At 50.4% G+C, this 22748-nt stretch overlaps 2 protein-coding genes across 5 annotated transcripts; both read left to right on the top strand.

Moving 5' to 3' along the window:
- Positions 1 to 4160: 4160 nt before the first annotated feature.
- ZNF48 (zinc finger protein 48) lies at positions 4161 to 8431 on the top strand. Of its 2 annotated transcripts, none has more exons than XM_057750179.1 (3): positions 4161 to 4198; positions 4614 to 4707; positions 5830 to 8431. In XM_057750179.1, the coding sequence occupies exons 2-3, from the start codon at positions 4629 to 4631 to the stop codon at positions 7629 to 7631; spliced, it is 1881 nt and encodes a 626-aa protein (XP_057606162.1). In that variant the 5' UTR covers positions 4161 to 4198; positions 4614 to 4628; the 3' UTR covers positions 7632 to 8431. The 2 variants fall into 2 exon arrangements, with proteins under 2 accessions (XP_057606162.1, XP_057606161.1); XM_057750178.1 differs by lacking the exon at positions 4161 to 4198 and adding an exon at positions 4227 to 4446.
- Positions 8432 to 12133: 3702 nt separating this feature from the next.
- Positions 12134 to 20104, top strand: ZNF771 (zinc finger protein 771). 3 transcript variants are annotated; one of them, XM_057750184.1, is made up of 3 exons: positions 12134 to 12205; positions 12862 to 13011; positions 19042 to 20104. In XM_057750184.1, exons 2-3 carry the CDS (start codon positions 12871 to 12873, stop codon positions 19843 to 19845), a joined length of 945 nt encoding a protein of 314 aa, XP_057606167.1. In that variant the 5' UTR covers positions 12134 to 12205; positions 12862 to 12870; the 3' UTR covers positions 19846 to 20104. The 3 variants fall into 3 exon arrangements, with proteins under 3 accessions (XP_057606167.1, XP_057606166.1, XP_057606168.1); XM_057750183.1 differs by lacking the exon at positions 12134 to 12205 and adding an exon at positions 12249 to 12503; XM_057750185.1 differs by lacking the exon at positions 12134 to 12205 and adding an exon at positions 12249 to 12503 and having other exon boundaries at positions 12849 to 13011.
- The last annotated feature ends 2644 nt before the right edge of the window (positions 20105 to 22748 follow it).

Raw genomic sequence — 22748 nt, 5'->3', positions numbered from 1 at the left:
TGAGCTCACACGTAATGCTAGTTACTGCTATTACATGAGCTGAGGGGTGTGTCAGTGCCACTAGCTCCGATCTAGTGACTGCTCTTCTGGATTAGTTGCTGAGAATGCAGACAGAGGGAATCCATCAGGGTTGCAGCCCTCTGGGGAGACAGAGACAGCCACAAGTGTGACACACAGCACTGGGGCTAAAAATGTAGTGTAATAAGGAGATAGAGTACTTTGAGAAGCCGAGAGAAGGGATAATTATACCCTTCCCCCTGCACCGCAACCCTTCCTCCTGCATTTCTCATCTGGCTGAGCAGCCCTACCGTCTTCCTTAAAACTCTGAACTCCTCCCTCCCCTACTCTCCACAAGTATAACCAATTGGTTTCCAAGTCCTTCCTATCCATGAGAAAAATTGGCCCCTCCTCTCCACACCCTTCACTATCTTGCCCCTGTCCTGGGTTCAGACTAATCAGCTCTTCCCTGAATCATTCAATAATATTTAAGAAAATAACATGTACACACCTGTCAGAATGGCTATCATCAAAAAGACCACAGATAACAAACGTTGGCGAGTTTGTGGAGGAAAGGGAATACTTGTACACTGTTGGTGGGAATGCAAATTGGTGTAGTCAATGTGGAAAACACTATGGAGGTTCCGCAAACAACTAAAAATAGAACTATCATGTGCTCCAGCAATACCTCTCCTGGGTATATATCTGAAGAAAATGAAAACACTAATTCAAAAAGGTATATGCACCCCAATGTTCATAGCAGTAGTGTTTACAATAGCCAAGATATGGAGGCAACCATCCATCAACAGATGAATGGATAAAGAAGATGTGGTGCATATAATACAAACACACACGCACACAATGGAATACTACCGACTCAGCCGTAAAAAACAATGAAATTGTGTCATTTGCAACAACATAGAGGGTATTATGCTTGGACTTGGAGTGAAATAAGTCAGACAAAGACTAATACTATATATTATCACTTATATATGGAATCTAAAAAATAAAACAAACCGTTGAATATAGCAAAACAGAAACAGACTCAAAGATCTAGAGAATAAACTGGTGGTTACCAGTGGGGAGAGGGAAGGGAGAAGGGCAAGACAGGGCTGAGAGATTAAAAGGTACAAACTACTATGTATAAAATAAATAAGCTACAAGGATATATTGTACAGCACAGGCAATAGAGCCAATATTTTATAATAACTATAAATGCAGTATAATCTTTAAAAATTGTGAATCACTGTTGTGCACCTGAAACTTACATAATATTGTAAATCAACTATATCTCAATAAAAAAAGAGAAAAAATAACATTATTTATTGTATAACCAATACATTCTCATGGAAAAATAAGCAAATGCACATGGTTAGAAAAATTCACATCTAATATCATTACCATGATATAACCTCATTTTAATTTTCATCCTTCTAGATTTTCTTATATGCCTATACATAAGAATAAACATATATTCACAAAACTAGGATCATACTATAACTTTGGAAAGCTGTTTTTGTCAGTTTACGTGTTCTCTATGTTTATGATCATAAATACACATCTACATTATCATTTTTATAGATGTTTAGCGTTTAGGTTGATTCCCATTCTTCCCTGTGATAAATAATGCTGAGCTGGGATGTTACTATGTTTGTGGTGCTATCATCGTGCATTTGTCCAATCATTTCCTTGGGCCTCATTTCTGTAAGAGGAGTTACTGAGTCAAAGGAAGTCACATATTTAAGGCATTTGTGCATATGAACAAATGCCCTTAAAAAAGGCTCTTGCCTTGGTTAAATGCAGAGATGACATGAGTTTGTAGTGACACAATATTCCATTTACATGCTTATGAACTTCAATAAATTATGCCCAATCATTCCTTTGATAAGGCTTAGGGCCTGTTTGAAGAAAGGAAGATCCCACCTTGAGTTTCCTATGGGGCACTAAATGGTAGACAGCAGGCTTCCCATTTCATAATGTGGATTAGTTCTTTTTCATCTCGCCATCATATCTTCATAGATATTCCTGGAAGGGCTTCTATATCTTTAGACCTGAGTTCAGGATCAGACCCAATAACTCCAGGCTTTGTCTTCCCAAAGTCAGAGCTAGCTCTACAAGTGAGTATGGTATGGGGGCTGGCCAGCCTTTGGGGGGATTGCCTCCAAGAGGGGCTGGCTCTTTGCCATTTTGGCCGCCTCTTACCTGTTTTCCAGCACATGTGCCTCGCACATATTGGACCCCCAGGACATGTTTGTGGAACAAATGATTAACTTACCATCTTATCTGCAGCTTCTACTACTTTCCTATTATGTAAACTATGACACATTAAAGCAGAACTATTATCTATTTTCCACTTTGAGGACAGATCTTAATCACCTTTTGGATCCCAAGCTTCTAGCACATAGCACGTTTCCCATTAGTGCGTGGGCCACTGTTCATTTCATTCCCTCTGCCTGGAGTTCCTCATTTAAGGTTCACTTCAGCCAGGCTCTGGACTTCACTGAAATCTCAGCTGTCCTGAAAGGATCAGCTCAAAAATGCCACCTTCTTTCTTGGTTACTTCAGCCCAAAGGTTACAACTGACATTTTTTACTAAGTACTTTACACCTATTATTCTCAACCATTCAAATTAGGTATTATCCCCATTTTACAGTTCAGGAAACAGAAATAACTTCCCCACCCAAGGTTAAATGGGAGCAAATGACAAGGCCAGGAATCAAACTTGCATGAATGACCTTAAAGACAGTGTTCACAGCCACTAAACTCTACAGGTCTCTCTCTCTCTCTGTACTACATTCTTATCATACCTTTGTTCATTAGGTCAGTATAGAATCTGTCACATCATCTGTACCTCTCCATGTTCCACTGAGCTGAGAGCTCCCTGAAGAGTTTCTTTGTATTTGCAGGGTCTAGACTTATTGTTGATCACCCGTAAGTATGTGTTGATTGATCTGTGGTCCCTGTTCATCAGTGTCTAACATTCAAGCGTACCAGGTACACAAAACCAAACCGTGCATACTCACTCCCACAAATGAGAACTCTCCCTGCTCTCCCATTCTGTCTTGACTCAGTGAACCTGATTCTCTCACATCCTTACAGTTTATTATCATGATTTGTGTGCTTGCCCCTTTAACCTGGTAGCACCCCAAGGACAACTCTTACGTGATTCATCTTTTTATCACACTCGACATTAGCACCCCGGTGCTAATAAATGTTAACATACAAACCTTGGTTACCCCTCTCCATCATTATTAGATGGGCTGCAGACACTTGTCCAGAGTACAGATTCTGGGGATCACGCCCCTGGGACCACTGGAACACAGCTCCAGCCAGGGCCCCACCAAGCTGGGAAACAGGGTTTAATGTTTTTGCTTTTCCCTGGGTTCCCTTTGTAGGTCCCCAGTCTCCCCATGGCCTCTTTCTTTGTGTCTCTCTCTGTCTCTGCTTATTTCACTCTTTGTTCCTCTGCCTCTGAGCCTGTTTCTCCCCAGGTTCCCTGCCTTTTCTTGTAGTTCCTCCTACTCTGCTTCAATGACTTTCTATCTCTCTTATCTATTTCTACATGTCTTTGTTTCTGGCGGCCAATCTTTTGCTCTTGTATTTTTCGTCTGCTGCAGTCTCTCAGCCTTTGCATCCTCTCTGACTCAGGGCTCTTAGCTTACGACTTCGTGACTCTCCTGATGCATGCCTGCGTCCATCAGCCGGCCTCTCGCCAGCATTTATCTGGCGTTTGCCAGTCGCTCGCGCTTCTGCCTTGGTCTCCCCAAGCCCAGCCCAGCCCCCACCCCCGGCCCTCCGCCTCGCCAACCGGCCCCGCTTTGTTTCCTGTGTCTCGGCGCCCCGCCCCCGCCCCGTCTGGGGTCTCCGCCGCCCTCTGCCGCCCTTTGTCTGCCTTGGTCTTTCCCCCACCCCTTTCCCTGGGTCTGTCTTTGGAGCTCTCTTTGTCTCTCCGGGCCGGGTTGGCTGGCGCTATCGGCCAGCTCCGGAGGTCGGCGCTGGTGGCCCGACACAGCGACAATCAGAAAGAGTCTTCGGCCCTCCGCACCCATCTCCAGCCCAGGAGGCACACAGTTAATACCACCGAGTTCGGGCAACTGTCCTCGGCTCAGAGTAGCCCTCTCTGCGGCACGCGGCTGCTGCCCGCCGGCCACCGAGCTCGGGAGGACGCGGGAGGCCCCCACAGGCGTGCAGCTCCTCCAAGGTCCTAGAGCGGCCAGGTGCCGCCCGGCGCTTCCGCTTCCCGTCCCCGCCCCCGGCGGTCGCCCCCGGGGGACGCCTGGGTCCGAGCCCCCTCCGCCTTTGGCGCCGAGCCCGCATCCCCGAGCCGCCGGCGGCGGGGGCACCGGAGCCCTGCCGAGGCGCTCCGGAGGGTGCCGGGGTGGCGGAGGTGGCGGCGGCGGCGGCGGCGGGAGGGGAAGGGGGGCGACTGCGCGCCGGAAGGAGCAGCAGGTGCAGGGGCGGCCGGCGGCGCGGGCGGGGGTCACCGGGAGCCGCGCCCAGCACCTCGGACCCGGACGCTGCCCGGTGCCTGTGCCGGCCGGCAGAGGGCAGCGGCAGGGCGCTGCCGTCCGCACATGGCTGTGTGACCGTGAAATTGTGTCTGTCCCCTTGCTCAGGGCGGCGCGCCGGCGATGGAGCGCTCGGTGGGGCCTTGGGGCCCGGATCTTCGTGGCTCAGCGGACAGGGAGCAGCTGAGAGGCACCCGCACAGGTGAGGGCCGAAGCTGTGCACCGCCATGAGCAGGTGACGGCGGGGTGGGGACCCTGGTGCTGGGCTCTGCCTGGCCCAGACCCAGAAAAATCAGACATGAACTGTGCTTCCAGGGAGGTGGGGGGAGGAGGGGAGTAAAAGCCAAGGGAGGGAGCCAGTGTTTCTCTCCTCGTCTCTGATAGTCATCACCATCCTTGCTGCCTTTGCCCTACTTCAGGCCTCATTCTGTCTCATCCCAGCAATTGCAACAGCCTCCTCTCAGCCCTTTTCTTTCCAGTGATGCACTGTGCAGCCACATTGATCTAAGTCCAGATCTAATCCTGTCTCCCTTCACAAAAACCTTCCCTATCTCCCTCTGCTACTAATTAAAAGCCTTAGCCTAGTGTTCAATCCAGATCTTACCTGCTTAATCTAGTCCCAACATCCCTTTCCAGCTTTATCTGACATTCCTTTCCATGGTTTACTCTTTTCTCTGCTGTGAAAGCCCAGCCCTATCTCTTTCTTTCCTCTCTCTTTCTTGTGACAGCACAGTTATTCTGAGCCTGCAATTATAATAATTTGTGCTTTATCTTATCTCTCCTACCAGCCCTAAGCATCCTGAGGTACAGGTGTGTGTCTGGGTCCTCTCAGGTACACACAAGATGACTGAAGTAATAAATTACAGACTGGGCTAATATTAAAAAAGATATAATGTAATTAGCAAACACCAGACTTTCCAAATAGAGATAATATAATGTAGGGCTTAACACAGGCTTGGAAATCAGGCAGACCTGAGTTAGAAACCTGGTTTTGCTACTTTATAACCTTAAGCAAGAGACCTACATTCTTGAAGTCTCCATGTCTGTAAAATGGGGATAGCTACCAGTATTACCTCATAGGATTATTTGCAAGAATTCAGTACTGCTTAGTTAAGTTATTGGCACACACGGAGGGCACGGTGAAAGGAAGTTACTGTTACTGAGAGGCACAGACAATAATAAGTGCTTCAGAAATTCAGAGGAAAGAGAGCAAGAGAGATCCTTGCAACCACAGATTGTCAAGGATGCCTCTCTGGGGAGGTTGCTATCCAAGATAGGGGCTGAGCCAAAGGGCAGGGTTTACAACTCCTTTTTCTTTCCCCAGGTCTAGGGAGTGAGAATGTGGAGATTCCTCAGCCTGCTGAGTTTGAACATGCCCCACAGGAGGATGACTTGGGGTTCAAGGAAGAGGAAGATTTGGCCCCAGGTCATGAAGTAGGAAATGCCTCTCTCAAGCCCGAAGGCATTCAGACCTGGGATGACCTGTGGGTCCAGAGAGAGGGACCTGGAAAACCTCAGGCTCGGGACAGAGGCCCTCGGCTCCTGGGAGAACCACGCTGGGCCCAGGCTAGTGATCGGGCTGCTGTGTGTGGCGAGTGTGGCAAGAGCTTTCGGCAGATGTCAGATCTGGTGAAACACCAGCGAACCCACACAGGGGAGAAGCCCTACAAGTGCGGGGTCTGTGGCAAGGGCTTTGGGGATAGCTCTGCCCGGATCAAACACCAGCGAACTCATAGTGGTGAAAAGCCCTGCAGAGCCCGGCCACCAGCGCAGGGCCCCCCAAAGATTCCTCGGTCCAGGATCCCTGCTGGTGAGCGCCCCACTATCTGCGGCGAATGTGGCAAGAGCTTCCGGCAGAGTTCTGACCTGGTGAAGCACCAGCGGACACACACGGGTGAGAAGCCGTACAAGTGTGGCATCTGTGGCAAGGGCTTTGGCGACAGTTCTGCCCGCATAAAGCACCAGCGGACACACCGGGGGGAGCAGCCCACCCGGCCCGTGGTGCCCCGACGGCAGCCATCTCGAATGGCCACAGCAGCCGCACAGGGACCTAAGGCCCAGGACAAGCCGTACATCTGCACCGATTGTGGCAAAAGATTTGTGCTCAGCTGCAGCCTCCTGAGCCACCAGCGTAGTCACCTGGGGCCCAAGCCTTTTGGCTGCGATGTGTGTGGAAAGGAGTTTGCCCGGGGCTCAGATCTGGTGAAGCACCTGCGGGTGCACACAGGAGAGAAACCCTACCTCTGCCCCGAGTGTGGCAAGGGTTTTGCTGACAGCTCCGCCCGGGTCAAGCACCTCCGCACCCACAGTGGCGAGAGGCCTCACGCCTGTCCGGAGTGTGACCGCACCTTCAGCCTCAGCTCCACCCTTCTCCGCCACCGCCTCACTCACATGGAGCCCCAGGACTTCAGCTTCCCAGGCTACCCCCTGGCCCCCCTGATCCCCAGCCCACCCCCCAGCTCAAGCCCACCCCCACCTCCCCTCGGCACCAGCCCCCCGCTGACGCCTCGAAGCCCTTCACACTCAGGTGATGGCCCTTTTGGCCTACCTGGCTTGGAGCTGGAGCCTGGAGGCCCACAGGCTGGGGAGCCACCCCCACCACTGGCGGGTGACAAGCCCCACAAGTGCCCTGAGTGTGGCAAGGGCTTCCGCCGAAGCTCGGACTTGGTGAAACACCATCGTGTACACACGGGGGAAAAACCCTACCTCTGCCCTGAATGCGGCAAGGGTTTTGCTGACAGCTCGGCCCGAGTCAAGCACCTCCGCACCCACCGTGGTGAACGGGCTAGGCCACCACCACCATCCACTCTCCTGAGGCCACATAACCCCCCTGGCCCAGCACCCACCGCTCCTCGATCCCGAGTCCGGGCTCAGCCCTCTGGACCCAGCCAGCCCCACGTGTGTGGCTTCTGTGGGAAGGAGTTTCCCCGGAGCTCAGATCTGGTCAAACATAGGCGCACACACACCGGGGAGAAGCCATACAAGTGTGCAGAGTGTGGCAAGGGTTTTGGTGACAGTTCTGCCCGTATCAAGCACCAGCGTGGGCACCTGGTCCTGAGGCCCTTTGGGACAGGGGACAGTCGGGCAAGGCCCCTCAAAGAGGAGCCACCAACGGGACTGGAATGATGGGGTCCAGGGAGGGCGGAGGCCCAGGAGACCAAAGGGAGGGTACCTGCTGCATAAGCAGAGAAGAAAGGGCCTGGGAGGTGGTGGGAGGGAGAAGGAGGGGAAGAAACAAATGGGAGAAAGGAATGAATAGGTAGAAATACAGGTTTGGAGACAATGACCTTGAAGCTCAGGAAGCTGTGCCTGGGCTCAGTCAGGACCTTGCCAGTGTGGTTTATACCCCCAGCTTCTAGAACACTGCCTAGGATACTGTAGGCAATAAATATTTGTTGATGAATAAACAGGCTTTAGCCTGAGGGCCCTTAAAGAACGAAATTCCTGCTGCCTCTTAACATGTAGATTGACCCCTCCCACCCTTGCCCCTGGGAGACCAGCACCCTGAACCAGGGTTTGTTAGACCTATGAGCTGTAACAATGAGACTTCTGAGGTTTAGGGTGACAGAGTGAGGCAGGACCATGTTGACCACCCTGCTGATGGTGAGAGTATAGTTGTGAAGCAGGAAGTACCCAGCCTCAGGCCATTGGACGCGGTCTTGGCCAGGAAGGGGACACGGATAGAGCCCAGACCTATCTGCCCTGGAGAAGCCCAAACTGCCCTGACACCTGCACAAGGCAGAATAGGTGAGAGACAGCAGAAGGAGCACTCATCCCCTCTGGATGCTAAGCCCGGGTCCTGTTGGACGTCACAGAGACACTGGCTGGGAGAAGGGCAGTACGGGAGTGAGGAGAGGCCAGGCAAGCAGCAAGGCCTGACAGCCACGTCTCCATGTGTCTCGCCAATAAACTGCTTCGTGTCTGAGGCTTGGACTCTTGTGTGCGTGTGTGCGTGGTGAGGGGTGAAAAAGGTGCCGGAGGGTCACCACAGGCAAAACCCACAAGCCATGTGTAAACTTGCCCTCTGATCCCTGTCAAATAAAGTTGGGTTGTCACAGTCAGCCGCTTTTTAACTGACAACGGGTTAAAAAACGGCCACCAGGTCTGTCAGCTGATGCCCCAGACCTGAGTTCTGGCTACCCACAGGAGCCACCTACGCCACAGGCTCCAGCGCGACCCTTAAAAGGAAAAACACGCGACGCCACGGGGTGGGAGCGTGGGGGCCGTGCGTTCGGCGAGCGCTGTTGCTATGCGACAGCTACCGGGAGAAAAGTGGTCGGCAGGTCTGGTAAAAGCGCAGAAGACCTCGCCACTGATGTTCTGCCTTCTGGAAAACCCCGTCTCCCTACGACCCTTTTTCTATCTGTCGAGAAAGAGGTCATAGCCTAAAGGCAGCGCAAAGGTGATATCTCTGTCCCCTGGAAAAGGCAACCGTATTTCCCAGCCACCCATGCGTCATTAGGTGTAGGACTCCAATTCCTAGCTTTTTCCAAGGAGGGCGCCAATAGGGAGGAAGGGGGAAAAGGAACTGACCTGATTGGCCAGGGACAAAAAAGACTAGGGCGGTTCACCCATCTAAGAAATGAAGTACAAGACTGCCCTGCAACTTCGCTGGTTTGGCATCTCAGCTAATCGGCTTGCGGGAACGGTCCCCGGGTAGAAGCTCTCGCGACATCTTAACCATCGGCGGGGCTTCCCTAGAAACCAATGGAAGCTTGCTGCTTCGCGGCTCCTCTCAGTCCTCCCACCCCTGCCAAGTTGTTAATACAGACCCGAAATCCCAGAATTTTTAGTTCAGGCCTGGAGTTCCTTGCAGCTTCCGTCCTTACGTGCACACACACACACAGACCTGAATAGAGGGCTTTGGGGCTTTGGGAAGATCCTCCCTGCTGGTTTCCGTGGCTCCCCTCCCTACCAGGTCGGTCTCCAAGCTAGTCTGCAGTGAACTTTGTAAAATCTGACCATCTCACTCATTAAAAAACCCGGCTGTATAGCCGCATGTCCGCGCTATAAAACTTAAATCCTTAGTTGGCATTCAAGGCCTTCCACTTGTGTGGTTTCAGCCCTGTGTCTCTTAAATATTCTGTTTTTGTAACTTGGAATGCCCCTCCCCGCCCCCATCTCGTTAACCTATCCAAACACCTCAGGCATTACTTCCTCCCAGAAGCCTTCCCTAAACCTCCAGCCTGGGTTAGACCCTCCTTCATCTGAGCCCTTAACACATCGAGAGCTTTTTTAGGTTAAAGAAACAACAGCATTACCTACTGTGTGCTGGGTACTGGGCATAGAAAGATGAATAAGACAAAGTTTCCGCCCTCAGTTTCTACACAGAAGATAGACACTGAACAAATATTTTCAAGTGTGGTAAAGACTATTCTGGAAGCATGCATGCAGGAGAGAATCCTACATGATCCAATGCCTCTCCAAAGAAGTGGCAATTATGTTAAGAGGTAAAAAATGATTTGGAATAGGCCAAGAAAGGAGGAGGTGAGAGATAGGATAGCGGATGGTGTGTTCTATGCACCAAGTCCTTGGGGATTCAAGAACTCAAGTAAACTTCTAGTGAGGCTGAAGGCAAACAGTGAAATGCAGAATAGTGAAAAGTAAGATAAAGACTTTTCCAAATTCAACTTTCTACCTCCCAGTCCTAAAAAGGGGCCTGGCACACAAAAAGCCTCAGGCCATACTTTGGTGTACGATGTCCTTGGGACATGATGTGCTCTTCACAAGAGTTTACAGTCCCACAAACTGCTACCTCTTTGTCCATCTGGCAAACTCCCACTCATCTTTGAAGGTCCTTTACATTTATCTCTTCGGTGAGGCCTGCACCCAATATCCACTCCCTTCCAGGGAGTTATTCACTCCCCCCACTATTCTCCTGCCAGAACACCTAACGTTTCCTTTTCATATGTATATAATATACATATCAGATACATATGTATTTTTAAAATCACAATCTTCTTTACTAGACTATGAGATTCTCCAGAACAAGAACTAGCTGTTTCCAGATAGATACTTGTACATGTTCCTCCTTTTGCAAGCATCTGTTCCAAAGTCCTCCCACAGTAGGAGGTCCTTCCAGTAGGGACTTTCATGGCTCCCAGATGAGTCTCCTCACTGATTCTCTGAATTAGGGGAAGCACGCCTTGCCTTTTGCTAGAGTTTCAGCCATAACCTGGCCCCTGCCTGCCTCTTCTCCAACTCCCACACTCCGTTTCCCCTCACTAACTCACTTGGCTCCAGCCACACAAGCCTTCTTTCTTTTCCTCAAACATGCCACGCTTAATCTCACCTTAAAGTCTCTGTAGTTCTGTCTAGAACATTCTTCCTCCAGATTTTCAAATGGCTAACTTGTTTTCATCATTCAAGTTTCATCTCATATATTATATCCTAAGAGATGCCTTCCCTGCCCGCATTAAAAGAAGCCCCCAACCATAGCCACTCCCTGTTGCATCACCTGACCCTATTTCCTTCTTATACCTATTCTTATCTGAAATTATCTCACTACTTGTTGACATTTTTTCACACCCTGAGAAGTGCCACGGTGGCCAAGATTTTTGTCTCTTGTTCACTTACTGGATCTCAAAAGGGCTCAATAAATATTTGATGAGAGAATGAACACAATCAACGTGGTTTGGGGGATCCTGAATGTGAATATCACAGTCATTTATCCCCTCTTCCCAGCTCTGAGGAAGAGCAAAACGTTGACCAGATGTAATCCTAACATCCAAATTATGCTGTGGGTTCTGCAGACCGAGGATCAGCCTTGAGTCCTGGCTCTGCTACCAATTTCCTCAAGTAACCTCATTTGTGAGAGAGAATTTGGTGCAACAGAAAGAGCATGAGCTTTGGAATTTTCTACTTACTAGCTATGTGGCTTTGAGCAAATTACTCAAGCTCTCTAAAACTTTTAGTTCCCTCATCTATCAAAGGAAGATGATATTATTGATCCTCACAGAGTTGTTGTAAAGAGACAACTAGGAATTGTAAGCATTTACTGAATGTTATTTCTCTTTTCTTTCATCATTTCTGAGTCTTCGTTGCCCCATTCATAAAATGGGAGAGTTAGGTATCTTTTCCAAGAGATGTGAGAAAACACAGATCTTTAAACAAAATATCTCAGTTTTTAACTGTTGTAAATTACAATTTGTAAAAGGCCTCTAGTACTTTTTTTGAAGTTAACTTTTAAACTTGAGGGCCAAACAAGATACGTCAGTGTGCTGTAATTTTCCACCTTAGGCTACTGGGTTGTCCGGGATGCTTTGACAACACTTAATGTGTAACGTAGGCTAATCAGTTTACCTCCCTGAACTTCAACTAATTCATCTATGAAATGGACCCACCTTTGTGCGAATCGAGATCAGGTGTGTATAAGCTTAGCATTAACGACGGGGCATAAGAGGCACACCACACAATAAATGGCAACGGTAGCTGGGTGGCTGTAGGTAAGTATGTATGCAAGGAGCAAGATATCCCAGAGACCAGGAGACCGGGAAGGCGACCCTGGGCAAGGAGAAAAGATGGGAGAAGAGGCAAAAAGAGGGAAGGGAAGAGGTAAGGAGGCAACAGGGTCCGCCCTCCAGGCGGGGCGCCAGCGAGAGGCCCAAGCAGGGGCGGGAGCGCACGTGGCCTATTTCGGGCGGAGCAGACGCGCTCGGCCGCAGCGGAGACCTCTGAGCCGGCCACAGGAGACCTTGAAGGTAGGTCACAACTGGACTGTGAGGGCCTTGGACACCGAGTAGGGCGGCCCGGGGTCTTCGGGAGTCGGGGGAGAGCCGAAGGCGCTGGGTGTGGGCTGGCCACCCTCCCGGGGCAGTTTGGGCCGGACGCCTAGGTCCTCTGGCCCTCCCCCTTGGGGGCGGGGTTAGCTGTTCTGACCAATGGCCAGTCGTCACCGAGGCCCCGCCCACGCCCCGCCCCCGGAGTCGCGGCGTCGCAGAGTGCCCAACCGCCCGGCGCCCTGGCCTGGGGCAGCGCGAGCGCCCGAACCTGCGGCTGGTGAGTGCGTACCCCCACAGGGTCTCCGCCCCGATCCCGCCTCCAGCCCGTGCCCTAGTGCCTGGGGCCGCCGACCCAGGCTCCGGGGAGTGACTCAGCGCGGGGAGGGTGGCGACTCACTCGGGCTGGAGATTCGAAGTGTTCAGGGCCTTGAATGCCGGGATGAGTGGGTGAACGAGAGTCTTCCGAGCTGGTCCCGGGACAGGGCTGGGGCCTAGGGTCTGGCTGGGATAGAGGAACACAGAGATCTGGGCAAGACAGGAGAAGCCACGGCTGCACCGCCTTGTGTGGGCCAGAGCCATGGGGGGGGGGGGGGCGGGGGCGGGTCCTGAGCTTCTGACTCAGCTCCCTGCCCCAGGACACCAAGATGCCCGGTGAACAGCAGACGGAGGAGGAGGAGGAGGAAGAGATGCAAGAGGAGATGGTGCTGCTGGTGAAGGGTGAGGAGGATGAGGGTGAAGAGAAGTATGAAGTGGTGAAACTCAAGATTCCCATGGATAACAAGGAGGTACGTGTCCCACACCCCGGGGTCCCATCACCCCTAAACCTGGTGCAGGTCCAGCCTCCCTCAGACAGAATCCAGGGATCCTGTCCCTACTTTCCCTTGACTCTCAGGCCTAGCATCTCAGGGTTGGCCACCCATCCTTCTGTCCCACTGTCCATGCTGCCATCATACAGATGTCATGCCTACTGTGCCAGGCTCTGTGCTGGGTGCTAGAGAGTAAACGCGCTCCTCAGTTCCTCGTGGAGCTTGATGTCTAGCAGAGTAAGACTGACAAGGGTATTGAGGGTTTAAAGAGAGGAGTTTTAAGGAGATCAAAATATGAGTTAGATTTCCCCATTGGAGACCGTAACTGCCACTAGGTATATTTCTACTTCCCAGAACCCTACAGGACTCCCACCCCCAGCCAGAGCAGCCCTGAGTCCAGCTGGAGGACTCCTGGGCCAGGTTTCTAGGCCCAGGCTCCCTCTGATTTCTTCCTGCACAGCGGCCCGTTCCCAGGAAAAGAAAGTTCTGCTGCCCCCTAGTGGGTGTGGTGGACTCTAGGGGGAGGGGACTGGCTGCTGTGGCCTCCTCTTCCAGTCAAAATAACTATTTAGGGAATTCCCTGGCGGTCCAGTGGTTAGGACTCGGCGCTTTCACTGCCGTGGCCTGTTTAGTTCTGTTTTTTTCAGGCCTCCTTGGCCCATCCTCCTAGCTCTGCCTGCCTTTTCCGGCCCTGTGAATCCCCTGCTCTCCACCTTTGGCCTGTAAGTTAAGAACTCAGACTCCAGAGTTTAGGGTAAACTTCCAACTCCATCACTTACCAGCTGTGTGACCGTAGGCAAATTTAACCTCTTTGTGCCTCAGTTTCCTCATTGGTAAAAGGGAAATCATAATAGCGCCTAGTTCCTGGGGTTGGGAGGATTAAATGAGTTAACACGTAAAGAGTTAGAACTATGTCTGGCACATAATAAACACTATGTAAGTATTTGCTATTATTATTCATTCTTCTCCCTAAAGTTCAGGACCTTGGGCTAGGTCATCCTTCTGGAGATTTTTCTACTCATTTTTATCAGGGCCTTTCTGGGCTGAATCCCGAGGTTGGGAGTGAACAGAGAAACCAACATGGAGGCCTAGACAGAGGATTGAGGTCAAATAACTCAAGGCAGTGGGGAAGGCTTCATGGAAATGACTTTGACACGGGCCTTGAAAACTTAGTGGGAATTTAGCAAATGGAAGAGGAGGAAGGGCATTCCGGGATGAGGAAACAGCAAAAGCAAATGTTCAGAGAAGGCCAGAGAAGTAGGCAGGGCCAGCAAGTAAAAGATGCTGAAAGCCAGCTTAGGAATTTGGACATACTGTGTTAGGTTATGCAGTGCCCTCAGAAGCCTCAAATCAGGGGCCCTCCCTGGTCCGGTGGTTAAGACTCCACGCTCCCAATGCAGGGGCCCCGGGTTTGATCCCTGGTCAGGGAACTAGATCCTGCATGCCGCAACTAAGACCCGGCACAGCCAAATAAATAAATAAATAAATAAAAAAGAAGCCTCAAATCAGAGGAGAAACATGACCAGATTTTCTCTTTAGAAGAATTGTGGGCTGCTGTGGGGAGACCAGGTCAGATAAGGCTGGTAGCCTGCTCTAGGGTAGTGGCAACAGTGGAGAGAAGACAGGAAAAGGGGGTATTTGGGATTATTGATTGGACTGGCTGGAGCTAAGGATGGGAAGGGTGGGGGTAGGCATGGCTCGTCATGAAAGGACTGTAGAGCTAGACTCTAAATGGTATCATGTAGCGGTTAAAAGCATTGGTTCAAATCCTAACCACCATTTACCAGCTTTGCCTTGACAGCCTTCTCATGTATAAAATGAGATAATGAAAGTAAGATCCTTGAAATCCAGTCTAAGTATCACGTGGGTGACTGGATTTGGAGGAGGGCGGAAATGAGTTACACACATCCCACAAAGATTTATGTGCTCACAGGGTAGCTCAACTTGCTGTGTGGTCTCCCTGATTCTTGGTTTCTATGAAATAGTGGTCTCCAAAGCTCCTGCTAGTGTCGACATTCTGTGACTCTTAGCTCTCACTCGGTCCCATGGCCAGTCATTGTCCAGAACAGGCCTTAATTATGCTGCACTCAGAGGCTGGAGTATTCTCTCACTACCTATCAAAATCAAACTATCTTTAATGAATAGAAAGATTTTCTCAGAGGGCTCAGGGTACATCCAGTCCTGTCTCTCCCTGCTTAAAATTGAACTCTTGAGTGGTTTTCTGTTTCTCTCAGCTTCTGCGCCTGGCATTCAAAGCTCTTCATCATGTGACCTCATGGCTTCATTTCTAGTCACTTAGCACCCATCCCATGCCCCAGCCTGAAACATACCTGACCCTTCCCACCTCGAAGACTTTGCCCATGTGGTCTTTCAGCCTGTAAAAGCCTCTTCACCTTTCCCACCTGCTTTCTCCTGGAGTAGCATGTCTTTCTTCCAGATCAGGTTTCTTCGTTTTTACCACACTTACATATCCTGGGGATCCTATTAAAGTGAAGATTTTGATTCAGTAGGTCTGGGGTGGGACTTGAGATTCTGCATTTCTAACAAGTTTCCAGTGACGCTGATGCTACCGGTCTGTGGACCACACTTCCTGTAGCAATGAGTGAGAGGATAGGGATCATATTTTATACTCTGTACTCAAAAGAAGGGAGATTCTGACAGCTAAAAGAGTCCAGGGGAGGGAGACAAACTTGTCAGTGAGATAGAATTGCATTATGGCTGAGAGCAGAGGTGTTTTAGACAATGACAGACATACAGTGTAAACCCTGACCCTGCCGATGGATTAGCTGTAGAGCCTTGGTAATCACTTACTTCTGAGTCTTATATCCTTATTTTAAAATGGAACTAATACAACCTAACTCAAAGGATTGTGAGAATTTAAAATAAATGCGGGTGAAAGCACTTAACGATAGTTCCCGGCACATAGTGAGTGCTCAGTAAATGATAGTTATTATTATTAATTAGAAAAGTAATGGCTGAGGAAAAAGATGGAATGTCTGCCCTGGTTTAAAAACAAAAACAAAAACAAACCAACACCTTAAGCAGGAAGACAAAATCACTAACTTTAAATACTTGGATTATTGTATTATTGTACTACACTGTATCTGCCTAGTACCCTCATGTTATAGTGTAGATACCCTTTATTCTAATTTTTAAATCTAACAGTTGTAGAATTTAGAGGACACGTAAGTCTGGTATTTGCCATGTTTCAGTCACATGCATGTTGCGTCACCTGTTTGCTCATTTATTTAATGCTCTTCAGATAGATTCACATTGTTCTGTTAAATAAATTTACCTTCATCTGAGCGATAAAACTGATGATATTGTAGGTTTCACATGATCTGTTGTTTTTCTCATATCCATGAAAATAAATACCTAATGATCCTAGTAAGATAAAAGTTAGCCTACATAACACTTAGAATCCTCTTGCATTCTGTGGTGTGCATACCTCAAGTCAGGAAATATTGATCTCACCTAGCCTACCTGACCTTCCTTGGTTTCACTGAGGCAGGGGAAGGGAGGGACTTGCCTGGGGTCTTAATGAGCTAGACTCAGCCCCTCTTACCAAGATTCCTCCTGGGACATCCAAGGCCCCTCCTCTTGGAGCTGGAGATACCAAGGGTACTTGTGTGAAGAATTTCTTTTTCCCAAGTTAGTGAACCCAGCATAAGGAAGTCCTCAGGCTGGTCAAAGTCACCTTAAAGAAGGGTGCCAAAGGAAAACAGGCCAGAAAGATACAGATATAATGAGAAAAATTCTCTCCAGGATGGCTGACATGATGAAATACACCCAGCAGATGTCAAAACCAGGGCAAGACTGGAAAGTGTGACCTTGAGTTCAGACTGTGCTGAATCTGCTGTGGGGAGTTTCTCGATTTAAAGTACCAACTTGTATTTTAACCTTGAATCCCTCTTGGAGAGTGCCAGGCATCTGGAGTCCAGCCACTGTCACATCTTGGCACCGTGAGTGCAGGGGAGCAGTGTAGCCTACTGGTTAAGGGTGGGAACTCTGAAGTCCGTCCTGACTAACACTGGCTATGTGAATTTAATCTCTCTGAGCTCAGTTTTCTCAGTCACCAAAAGATAGTGCCTGACTCTAAGGGGAGTGACAGGAAGATTTAATACAGTAATGTACATAACATAGCAGGGTCAAATCTTTACACTGTTATGTTGTTATGACTGTTATCATTACATAAACTGTTTAAGCCAGAGTTCCCTTGGCTGGTGACTAATTTCCCAAACTGCCTTGTTTTCAGATTTCTGAAAGCTACTGTCTTTTTAACAAAGGATCTTGAAGCCCCTGAAGGTGCCCTGCTTAAAACTTCAGAAAGAAAAGGCCTCACTTCTCCCTAGCTGTCACTTACCCTCTCTTAACCTTTTTCCTTATCTATAAAAGAAGAACAGTGATAATTACTTGGTGGAGATGGAATGTGGGGAGAAAGAAGCTAACACTGTCTTATCCTTAACATGTGCCTGGTGTTTCACTTGGTCATGAATTGATATCCTTTTTGCTTAGTCCATAGTAGAGATTCAACATCACTCTTGCTTCTCTCTTCTAAGGAAGCAGTGTGTCCTCAATATTCCTCTTTACTGTTAGTACAAACTGTGTTCCCTTCATCTGCCTCTTATAAAGCATTTCTTTTTCTGATTTTGATCTCCAGAGGCCCAGACCTCATGAAACTGACTTATTTTCCAATTCTTTTCATTTCAGGCCTCAGAATAGTATTTGGGTTTCACACCCTTGCTGCCTTTTTTCCCCTTAAAAAATGATATGTGCTTGCTCTTAAAAGTTTATTAAAGAGCCTGGACTTGATTGTGGCCTGGCTTCTAAGACACCATGCTTTCCATGCTCTCCTGGGTCTCTCACCTCACTGGCTGCTTCTGCTCTGTCTCCTTTGCTGGCTGCCCCCAGTTCTCTCTGCCTATCCCTTGGGTGAACTCATCCAGTCTCAAGGCTTTAAAAACCACCTACAGGCTGATGTCTTCCCAATTAACATCTCTAGCCAGGGCCTCTCTCCTGAGCTCCAGATGTGTCAAAGAGAACTACAGATAAGATCAGAAATAGATCATGGGTACCAACTTGCTTCTCCCCCCATCCTCAGCTCTGTAGATGGCATCTCCGCCTGTGCAGCTGCTCAGCTCAAAATCCTTGGAGTCATTTTTGACTCCTCTCTTTTCTTTACACCTCATGTCTCATCTGTTATCAAATTTGCTGTCTCAAACTGCAGCATATTTCCAGAAGCAGATCACTTCTCACCACCTTCACTTTCCACCTCTGTCACTTGGGTCCAAGCCACAGTCTTCTCTGGCCTGCAGTACAGTAGCCTCCTCACTGGGTTCCTGCCCCCTCCCCTCCTTCATTCTGTGGAACCTTTTAAAATATGAGTGATCTGTTCCCCTCCTTGCACAAAACCGTCTAACATCCTCTTGGTTCCTCATCTCATTCACATTCAAGGCCCTAAGGTAAGATATGCCCTTCAGGACCAGTCCATGGATTACCCTTCCCCTCCTGCTTTCTGCCCTGGGCACTTTTTCTTGCCACTTGTAGAACAGGAAAACTCCTGCCTCAGGGTCTTCTTTTCCCTCTGGAACCTGCTCTCTCACCTCTTTTAGGTCTTTGCCCATGTGACATCAGTGAGGTTTTGCATCCGCCCTCTCCCCCCCCCGCCCCGCCCCATACCTGCACTCCTTATCCAGTCTTCCTGAAATTAGGAATTAAAAAAAAAAAGTAATGCTGAATCTCCAGTTCCTAGAACAGAGTCTGGCACATTGTATGCGCTCAATAAATATGGGCTGAATCAATAAAGAACAGCTGGAATGACACCAGGCACTGGGATAGGTGTGTTAACGCAGTATCTCATTTAACGCGCACAACCGTCTCGAGAGGCGCACCCCGTGGCTTTTCCCACTGTACAAGCGGGGGGCCGAGAGGCTGCCGCCAGCGGAGCCCCAGGTCTCTGGCTCCCGGGCCTCTCGGGCAGGTCTGACCTGTCCCCTCCTCTCCCCGCAGGTCCCGAGCGAGGCGCCCGCGCCTTCGGCCGACCCGGCGCGCCCACACGCGTGCCGCGACTGCGGCCGCGCCTTCGCGCGCCGCTCCACACTGGCCAAGCACGTCCGCATACACACGGGCGAGCGGCCCTTCGCGTGCACCGAGTGCGGCCGGCGCTTCTCGCAGAAGTCGGCGCTGACCAAACACAGCCGCACGCACACGGGCGAGCGGCCTTACGAGTGCCCGGAGTGCGACAAGCGCTTCTCGGCCGCCTCGAACCTGCGGCAGCACCGGCGGCGCCACACGGGCGAGAAGCCGTACGCGTGCGCACAGTGCGGCCGCCGCTTCGCGCAGAGCTCCAACTACGCACAGCACCTGCGCGTGCACACGGGCGAGAAGCCGTACGCGTGCCCGGACTGCGGACGCGCCTTCGGCGGCAGTTCGTGTCTGGCGCGCCACCGGCGCACGCACACAGGCGAGCGGCCGTACGCCTGCGGCGACTGCGGCACGCGCTTCGCCCAGAGCTCGGCGCTGGCCAAGCACCGGCGCGTGCACACGGGCGAGAAGCCGCACCGCTGCGCCGTGTGCGGCCGCGGCTTCGGCCACCGCTCCAACCTAGCGGAGCACGCGCGCACGCACACAGGCGAGCGGCCCTACCCGTGCACCGAGTGCGGCCGGCGCTTCCGCCTCAGCTCGCACTTCATCCGCCACCGCCGCGCGCACATGCGCCGCCGTCTCTACATCTGCGCGGGCTGCGGCCGGGACTTCAAGCTGCCCGCTGGAGCCACTGCCACCGAGCGCTGCCCGGATTGTGAGGGCAGCTGAGCCGCAGTCCTCGTCTCCGCGGGGTGTGAGCCTCCAGCTGGGGAGGGGCGCCCTGGGATCCCGAGCTGGCGCTGCGTCCACCTGGACCGCTCCCCGCCCCGCCGCCGCCGGCGTCTCCGAGAGGGCGGGGCGGCAGGCCTGGCTGCCCTGGAACTGGGAGACAGGATCCCCTACCGGGGTCCCTGGAGACGTGCCCACCTCCCCCTCATTACATCCCCTCGGCCCGTGTTAGAGTGAATAAAGTATTATATCCTCACCCCACCCGTGCCTGTGAATGAGGAGGAAAGTTGGGGGTCTCCCCAGGCTTAGGAGGTTTAAGTGAATTGTCATGGAGCCGAGTGGGGCTCTAAACCCAAAAAGGTTCCAGGAACTGGGTTCGTGTGTGTGTGTGTGTGTGTGTGTGTGTGTGTGTGGAGTCATTCCACACTTGGCCCCTGGTATGTCTTCATGACCTCAGATCTAGAAGGGTCCATAAATTTAGCACGTTCGTGATCCACAGGCACTGCATCCTGCACAGCTTTGGTGAGCAAGTGTGAACCTCATGGAACTCAGTCTAGTGAAGAGAAGCAACAGTAGAAACTTTACAGCACTAGGTTAAAGGCCTTCAGTGCTATGTTATTAGCTCATTTGCATCCTCAAAGCATCCCAAAGTTAGATAACTCTCTTACCTCCATTTCTGCAGATGAGTAATAGGTACTGACAGCCAGTGAATGGCACAGTGGGGACAAGTACACAGGCAAGTGCAGTCCCTTGTCACTGGAAGTATGATGGGCGAGCTGTTGGATAGGAGAGGTCTTCAGTGCAATCTTGGAGTTTAGAGAGGCTCTGAGAAGTGACATTTAAGCTGGTCTTAGAGTCAAGAGAGTTGGGTTGGAGAAAGTGAGAGAGCCCCTGAACCTGCATCCCAGACTTATTAGAGCTTCCAGATGTCCCCTGGGGTGGGATGTAGGGACTAAAAGCAAGGAGGTTGGCAGACCACTGAGGACCCTGGAAGCCAGGTTAAAGGTTCCAAGGCCACAAAGAAGCCTTAAGGGATGAGACGGGAGGAAGAGATCTGGCATATTATTAAGGAGCTAGAATTCATAGGAGTTAAAGGGCACATGGGGAAAGGAGAGTTGGGACTGATTGCATTTCTTAGCTTGGGTGACTGCAGGCAGTTTCACTGAGATGGGGACACAGGATGAGGAGCAGGGCCAGAGTTGAAGTGGCAGCAGTTGTTACACCCCAGTCTGGACACGTTGAGTATGAAGTAAATGTGGATGGGTTGGGGAGGTGATTGGAAGTAACACCTTGGGGCTATCAGGTCTGGAGGGCAAGGCACCACATCCAAAAGACAGGACTTGAGAACGTTGAGTCTGTGAAAGAATAGCCAGAGGTAGAAAGAAAAGCAAACGTGTCTTGTCTGGGAAATCTAGAGGAAACTGTTTCACAGAGAAAATTTAGCTCAGTCAGCTGCTACTCTGGTGTCCACTGTGTATGAATTCCGGGAAAGTGATGAGAAGGTGGAGGGGTGGGGGTGAAAGCCAGCATTGGGTGGGTTAGGGTTTAAATGAGAGAATGAAGAAGCAGAGTGGGTGGGTGTAGGTACTTTTCAAGAGGTTTGGCTGTGAAAAGCATGAGGGAAGTTGCTGGAGTTTTGTTGGTTTTGTCTTATCAATAGGGAAGAGACTCAATTATACTTTATGTACTAATGGGAAGGGCTAATGGAAAGGAAGAGACTTGGATTGTATAGAGGAGAGAGGAGATAACTGATGAAGGAGACAGGATGAAGTAAGAGATCAATAAGATAGGGCTCCTGCTGTCACCGGTGGGGAGAGGAAAGGAGGGTTTGGGAACATAGAGCTAAAGCAGTTCCAATCTGGTGGATTCTCTTTTACGTGGGAAGTAAGAGAGGTCCCTGGTTAAGAGGGAGTGAGGTCATTAATAAAAGGAGTGAGGCCAGTAAAGGAGAATGCTTTACTTTACTGATGTGGAAACAGGTTTCACCCTGTGAAGGAGTCAGGCCGTGGGTAGCTCTGAAAAGGAAGTGATGTGCCTGACGTCACACAACGGATGAATCATACATACCCAACACTGTCTTTAGGTGTAGAAGTGGAACAAGCTGGCCTTGGGAGAGAAGGAGGGGGCTAAAGGGTCCGAGCCCCAAAAAGAGGAAGCCTTGTTCTGCTCCACGTCAGACAGACCTGACCCTGATTTGTGCTGGGGGCCAAAGGAGAGGCGCAGAGGGCTCTCACAGGGCTGGGGTCCTGATGGACAAGGCCCAGGTCTGCCTTAACTGTTAAAATTGCCTGCTCTGGGCCCCTGAAAGTTTTGAGTTGAAAAAGCAAACAGATAATGACAACTGCAAACTTATAAACTACCTACTATGTGCCAGAGACACTGTCCTAAGCACCCTACTTCTAATAACTTATTTAAACCTTACAACCCTATGAGGTAGATACCATTATTTTCATTTCATTTTATTTTATTTAGTCATTCATTTTTGGCTGTGCAGCATGCGGGATCTTAGTTCCTCAACCAGGGTTGGAACCCGTGCCCCCTGCAACGGAAGTGCAGAGTCCTAACCACTGGACCGCCAGGGAAGTCCCCTATTTTCATTTTAGATGAGGAAACGGAGGCACAGAAAAATGACTGTATCAAAGATGGCATTTGAACCCAGGTAGCCTGGCTCCAGAATCTGGGTTCTTATCCAACACTACATAAAGCCTCCAGACTTGTTTAGAGAAGGGGAAGGGACTTGCAAGAGATCAGACAGGGAACTTACTAGAAATCAGATCTCTCTGCTGGCAGGTGGGAGGTACCATAGAAGAAAACATGGGTGTTGGGCTTACAGACACCCCTGATGCCCTGCTCCTGCATACGCTGAGAGAGCTTTCCCTGCTGCCCCAGGAAGAATCCAGAAG

This window comes from Hippopotamus amphibius, chromosome 9 (genome assembly GCF_030028045.1).
Source record: "Hippopotamus amphibius kiboko isolate mHipAmp2 chromosome 9, mHipAmp2.hap2, whole genome shotgun sequence".
In the NCBI taxonomy this organism is placed as follows: Eukaryota; Metazoa; Chordata; class Mammalia; order Artiodactyla; family Hippopotamidae; genus Hippopotamus; species Hippopotamus amphibius.
Note: the sequence above shows the minus strand (reverse complement) of the source record. Positions and strands in the feature narration are given on the sequence as shown.